Source organism: Limulus polyphemus, unplaced genomic scaffold, assembly GCF_000517525.1.
Source record: "Limulus polyphemus unplaced genomic scaffold, Limulus_polyphemus-2.1.2 Scaffold187, whole genome shotgun sequence".
Classification (NCBI taxonomy): Eukaryota; Metazoa; Arthropoda; class Merostomata; order Xiphosura; family Limulidae; genus Limulus; species Limulus polyphemus.
Window position 1 is genome coordinate 524,936 of NW_013665797.1, and position 6,399 is coordinate 531,334.

The window sequence follows — 6,399 nt, forward strand, 5'->3', positions numbered from 1 at the left end:
ATGATCATATAAGTCTAATTTAAATCGTAAATTGGATGAGACATCAAATTTCCATCAAGAAGACAATGACTGATTCCCAGCCACTATCAACACATAAATAGTCCTACTCAGAACTTTCCTGGAGATGGCAGCACATTAGCAGCCAAAAACATGGGGGAAAACTAGTTGGTACTTAGTATATAGTTCTAAAAGAAATAATAAAAAATTCTAATAATTAGTAATTAGATTTAGGTTATTTCATAGGTTGTTGGCCATGACAACAAATTGTTTTTGTTTTAAAGTGAAATATTCTGTGTCTTTTAGGCCGAGTTTGAATAAAGAACACAACTAACATTTTCTAAGACATTTGGTTTTTGTTGTCTGCAGTTTTACCTATGAATATCTTACATAAACCAGTGAAAAGACTCATAAAGTAATAATTGCACTGTATTCCAATAAATGTTGTTGATATTTTGATAGGATACTTAATTGACCACACACACAGTTACATTTCATTTTACTATTCACTCTGATATTTTTAGTAAATAAGAAATTCATATGAAAATTATTTATCATAGTTTTATTTTTTCAAACTAGTTTAAGGAAATTTTAACATTCTGGATTCATTAATTTAATGTATGATACATGGCTGATTTTTACTAATTGCTGAAATGTTTCTTACTTTGTAAGGAAGACAGGTGACCAGTTTTGGATTGTGACTCTTAAATTAAATACCACCTTTTGTATTTGTGGATAGTGTGTACAAAACAGGTTTTTTGTTTTTGTTTTTTTTGCTGGCTGAGCATTTTTGTGTTACTGCAAAATGATCAGTTTTATTTCTCAGAACCTGATATTGGTTTGTTTCATTTCTAAGTGTTGTATTACGTGTATTTAAAACATTTTAAAAATGAAAGTTTACAGATCATGCACAATATTTAAATCTGTAATGACATAATGAAGATGAATAGTTAGGTGTTTTTTTAAAACAATATTTCAAATGATAATTAAAATAAAAATTTATCAAATCTGACATTTCCTGTTTTATCACTTTTTTTCTAATGGTTTATTCAAATACAATATAGTGGATTTACATGATGTGATGCTCATATTTCCCACAATTATTTTTGCTAAATTTGTTAATTAAACAACTCTACATTTTGGTTTGTTTAAATTAAATATTTTGTCTGTTTACTTTTGGAAAATCTGCAGTGTTATGTGTTGCCATCAGAATTGACACATTTCTCACATTTATCTGTACCAGACATGTTTTATACTCTTTATTGTTTTAGTTTGTTTCTGATTAAGAAAAAGCTGCTAACAGTTATATAATAGCTATAGTTTCGAAGCTGTTGAATGTAACTGGTGACTTTACTGGTTAGGTAAACTGCTATGGATCTGTCTGCTTCAGTTGAATGTAATCTTCATACGTGTGAACATTTCTTCTCGTTTTCATGCATATAGAGTCTGACTGGTCATACAACTGCAGTTGAATGTAATCTTCATACGTGTGAACATTTCTTTTCGTTTTCATGCATATAGAGTCTGACTGGTCATACAACTGCAGTTGAATGTGTTAAGTTTGGTCAAGTAGAAGACATGGTCTGTGCTGGCTCTGTGGCAGGGACTATGAAGATTTGGAACTTGGAGGAAGCAAAAAGTATGTATCTGTACTTAAGCAATTCAACATGTATACTTAAATATATATATATATATATATATATATCTAAACAGTAAACTTTGCCTTTCATTACCTTCTTCTGTATGTAAGCTAAAGTTATACCTATGAGTGAATATAATAATGAGTAACAAACAGTAAGACTTAATGAGTCTATTTCATTTTGTCTTGACTGACCCTTAATGTTTTTTTACTGTTCTGAATAAGATTTTTCTAATTTATCTATTAGCCGGAGAAAATTTTATTTACTTGTAAGATTTTTTCACTTAATAGCTATAGTTATCCAAGATTACTAGAACATATGACAATGTTGCTGCACAATACACACACACACACATAAAGTCAGACTGGTTTAAAAATATAGAAATGAGATGTAAATCTAGTCTGGTGTTTAGCTTATATGTCAAATTTGTATACTTGTAATAAAAAGTAAATAATTTGGGTCTGAACTGCAGCTAATTAGAAATCAATCTCAACATATTTGTAGCAAATTCTATATTAGTCTGATCTGACTTGCAACTAATTACATTATTGTTTGAGGTACAGCCAGTGAAATATCACCCTTAGTGGATTTAAAATCAACCTGGTATAATGTAGTAAAAACAGCTTTAAAACCAATTTGGTTTGGTTAATAACAAAAGTTAAGTATTCACAGATCAGATTCATTTTTCCACACTCCCAGTAAGTAATTTAAAGTTATAGTTAGAACAAATCTCAAAGTAGTATTATTTAGTAGTGTGTTCAGAGAACAAGTTTTTCCATTGATGCCGTTTAAAAAAAATGTATAATATAGTGTGGCTTGTGTCTGTTTCTCTGTTCGTAATGAAAGTTTTTACACGTTCCTGACCTCTTATCACCATGAAACTTTCAGGGTCTTTTGAGTATGCTCTAGAAAGAACTTAAAGCCTGTTACTTTATTTAGTTTCCTAGTTTTACAAGTTTGATAGTCATTCAATTTTCCCCCTCAATGCCAACAGTTGGTGCACACATGCCATTTAACCATCTCCAGTGAAGTAAGCGTCTCACCTGGTGAAAGTATTTCTGCTCATAAACATAGATATGGATCAAACAGAAATGTTCATGCAGTCATCGCATTTTAATGTATGTTTGTTGTTATAAAGAAAAATTGCTTCTTTTTACTAAAATGTTATATTTAAATAGTGAAAGTGGTTTAACATAAGTTATAAAATTCTTAAGGACATAGCATTAGTATTCACTTTACATTCTTCTAGTAGCAGTTAAGTTAGGACAACAGTTTGTAACATTTTCTCACTTTTTATCCTTTGGATCAGTTCTCAGGACATTAACTGGACACAAATCAAACGTGAAATGTCTGGACTTCCATCCCTTTGGTGAATTTCTTGCCTCTGGTTCATTAGATACCACTTTAAAGGTAAATTTATTAATCATAGACAGTAATGTGAGATGTAAATGCCTTTGTTTTTGTTTGTGTGTAACATGGGTTGATAAGATATTGAAGGTTTGTAAATGAAAACTATTAAGCCTTAAAAGTGATGATTTTTTTTATAAGAAAAAAAAATCATACTTTTAGTATTAATGCATGGTTGTAGAGATATCTGAATTTACCAAAGAAACACCTATCAAGGTCTGAAAAAAGGCACATGTTAAATCTGATGTTATGAAACATTAAAATAAAAAAATTATTAAATACTGACAATATTTAACTAAATCAAAACCAAAAAGACAATGTGAGACCAAATAAGTAGGCAATGATAAACTGGCCTAATATAAAATAAAGAATAGAAAGGTAACAATAGAGTAAAAAACAAACAGAAAAAGAGAGCAAATAAGAACTTGGGTACATCTAAGGTTTTTGAAGAATTTTGAACAAATATTTCCTCCTTTAATTTCTTTTGTCAGTTTTTTTCTTATTTAAGTATTTCTCTGGCGAAATATATTTCTACTTCATATCCTTAATACTATAAGCATATGATTTTACTGACAGATCAATAAGCATATTGTTTTGGATGTTTTTTAAAAATTATTGTCTGTATATATGTAATTTTGTGTATAAACAAATGAGAAATATCTATAGTATGTTTTAATGTTATCAATAATTTATATTTTATCAAGTATATTGCTAAGGCAATTTAGGTTGAAAATGGTGACTTCTTTTTTTTATACTGTTACTGGACTATTTGAACAGGTCAAATAGGTTTATAGTCGGATTAGTTTTTGAGATTGAAAATAGGCAGAAAAATAAAACAAAGATTTCTATTTATATCTTTGTATTGTGAAAGAAAACAATTTATCCAATTTCGGAAACAAATCTTGTTTTTTAGATGTATTTTACACAAATTAAATTATAAGATCTTTATTGGTTTAGGTTTTTAACTTGTAAAACTTTGTTAGGAAGAGAATTCTTTTATTTCCTTGCATTGAACTTTATACTATGATGTGAATGTGTGATATTATGAAACTGAAGTTTTAAAAAAGGCTGAAAGAGAAACTTTTGTATTATGCTGTTTTAATAGCTGTGGGACATCAGAAGAAAAGGTTGTATCTACACATACAAGGTAAGCCTAGATGGAAGAAATGATTTCAACATAATGTTTTGGAATAACATGGGACCTAGCAGTCCACGCTGGCTGTTCCATCCTTAAACTAAGTTAAAATAATTAAAAAAAAAATCTTAAAGTCAGCCCTTATCATTCATATACTTATCAAGCTTTTTCTTAAACTCACTTAAATTTACTGCCTTTACAACATCCAAAGGCAACCCATTCCAAAAGCCAACCACTCTGTTAGAAAAATGAAACTGTCTTAGGTGAAGATGACTTCTACCTTGCCAAAAGTTATATTTTTGTCCTACTATTCTCACTGTTAAATATGAAAAAAGATGATACATCAACGCTATCAATCCTTTTTACAATCTTAAACACCTCAATCAGACTCTAACTCCCCCTAACTCTTCTTTTTTCAAGAGAAAACAATTTGAGAGATTTCAGTCTCTCCTTGTATGACAACCACTCCATCCCAGGCACCATTCTACTAACCCTTCTCTGAACCCTTTTCAACAATTCAATGTCTTTCCTAAGGCAAGGAGCCTAAGACTGAACACAATATTCCAAATGTGGCCTAACCAGTGACCTGTACAATGAAATTATAACCTCTTTAGACTTGTAATCGCTATTTCTGTAGATACAATTTGCCCTACCACTAGCAACAGCACACTGATCGACTATTACACCAAGATCCCTTTCCTTCATAACACTATTATTCCCATTGAAACCCATCTGCCATTTATTTGCCTAACTCACTAAGTTATTTAAATCCTTTTGTAAATCAGCACCATCTTAACAGCTATCAACACCCATAACTTTAATATCATCTGCAAATTTAAGTAATTTATTGACTATTCCTTCATCTATGTCGTTGATGTAAATCAAAAAGAGCAAAGGTCCTAAGACTGAGCCCTGAGGTACCTTCTTGTAACATTAATTCAGTTTGACAGAATTCCATTTGTAACAACCCTCTGCTTTCTTCCATCCAGACACTCTTCTATCCAGTTTGCTAACTTATTCCCCACACCTATAGAGATAATTATTTTACAAGCCTTTTATGTGGCACCTTATCATATGCTTTCTGAAAATCCAGATACACCAAATCTACACCCTTACCCTCATCTACATAAGCAGTAACCTTTTCAAAGATTGTCAAAAGGTTTGTAAGGCAAGATCTTTCCTTAGTGATACCATGTTGACTATCCAATAAAATTCTAAACTTTGTTAAATGTCTTTGCAAAGCATCTTTTAACAGACTTTCCAAAACTTTTCCCACAACTGATGTAAGACTAATGGATCTATAATTACTGGGATAATTTTTATCACCTCCCTTGAAAAAAAGGAGTTACATTAGCTAACTTCCAATACTCTGGTACCTGCCCACTATTCCAGGACTGACAAAAAATAGCAGTAAGTGGCTCACATATCCAATCTTTAACCTCCTTCAAAACCCTTGGGGAAATATATCTGGTGTAGGTGCCTTATCATTTTTTAAACTTCCCAATTTTTTTCTTAACCATCATAATTAATGCAGTCATCTTGATTGATCTCGTTTCCATTTATCAACTGTTCAAGATGTGGAATACTGCTTAAATCTTCATTAGTAAAAACTGAAAAAAAAAAGCAAAATTTAATAACCCAGTCATCTCATAATCATCAAATACAAGCCTCCCTTTATAATCCTTCAAGTGTCCTACCTCCATCCTAACATTTTGTTTACTCTTAATGTAGTTAAAGAAATCCTTACTGTTTTTACATTTCAGCCAACCTTTTCTCATACATGCTTTTTGATATCCTAATTTCCTGTTTCACCAACTTTCTTGATGTTCTATAATCTTCTAAATCTCCTGTCTCAGATTTCAGTTCCCTTTCATTGCTTTATATATTTATACTAGTGTAGTTTCTCTCTCAACTTTAAGATGTCTCTTAAAGTGTTGTTTTGATTACATCTGGGTTTCTTATCAAGCTGTAATCAGTTACTTTTCATTTTATAGCCATTACTAAGATATCATCTTTACACCTTAACTAGGAAATTTTTTATTCAAAAATTGTAGAAAGTTTTGTTTTGTTACTGTTAATTTTTTTATGTAGTATATATATATATATATATATATATATATATATATGTAGTACTTAATTGGTGGTATTATAATATTGTTAGTTTTGGTTAGTTGTTAGTTTAGTTTTAGTAAAAGTACTTAGAGTATGTATATATTCTTA

General features: G+C 30.3%; 1 protein-coding gene across 1 annotated transcript in view; it reads left to right on the forward strand.

Moving 5' to 3' along the window:
• The window catches only part of LOC106478178 (katanin p80 WD40 repeat-containing subunit B1-like), a 69,190-nt gene that overhangs the window by 39,647 nt on the left and 23,144 nt on the right, over positions 1 to 6,399 (forward strand). The window contains exons 4-6 of the mRNA XM_022381744.1: positions 1,519 to 1,636; positions 2,947 to 3,047; positions 4,150 to 4,191. Of these exons, the coding sequence (XP_022237452.1) occupies positions 1,519 to 1,636; positions 2,947 to 3,047; positions 4,150 to 4,191 (261 nt within the window). The remainder of the gene's footprint in view (positions 1 to 1,518; positions 1,637 to 2,946; positions 3,048 to 4,149; positions 4,192 to 6,399) is intronic.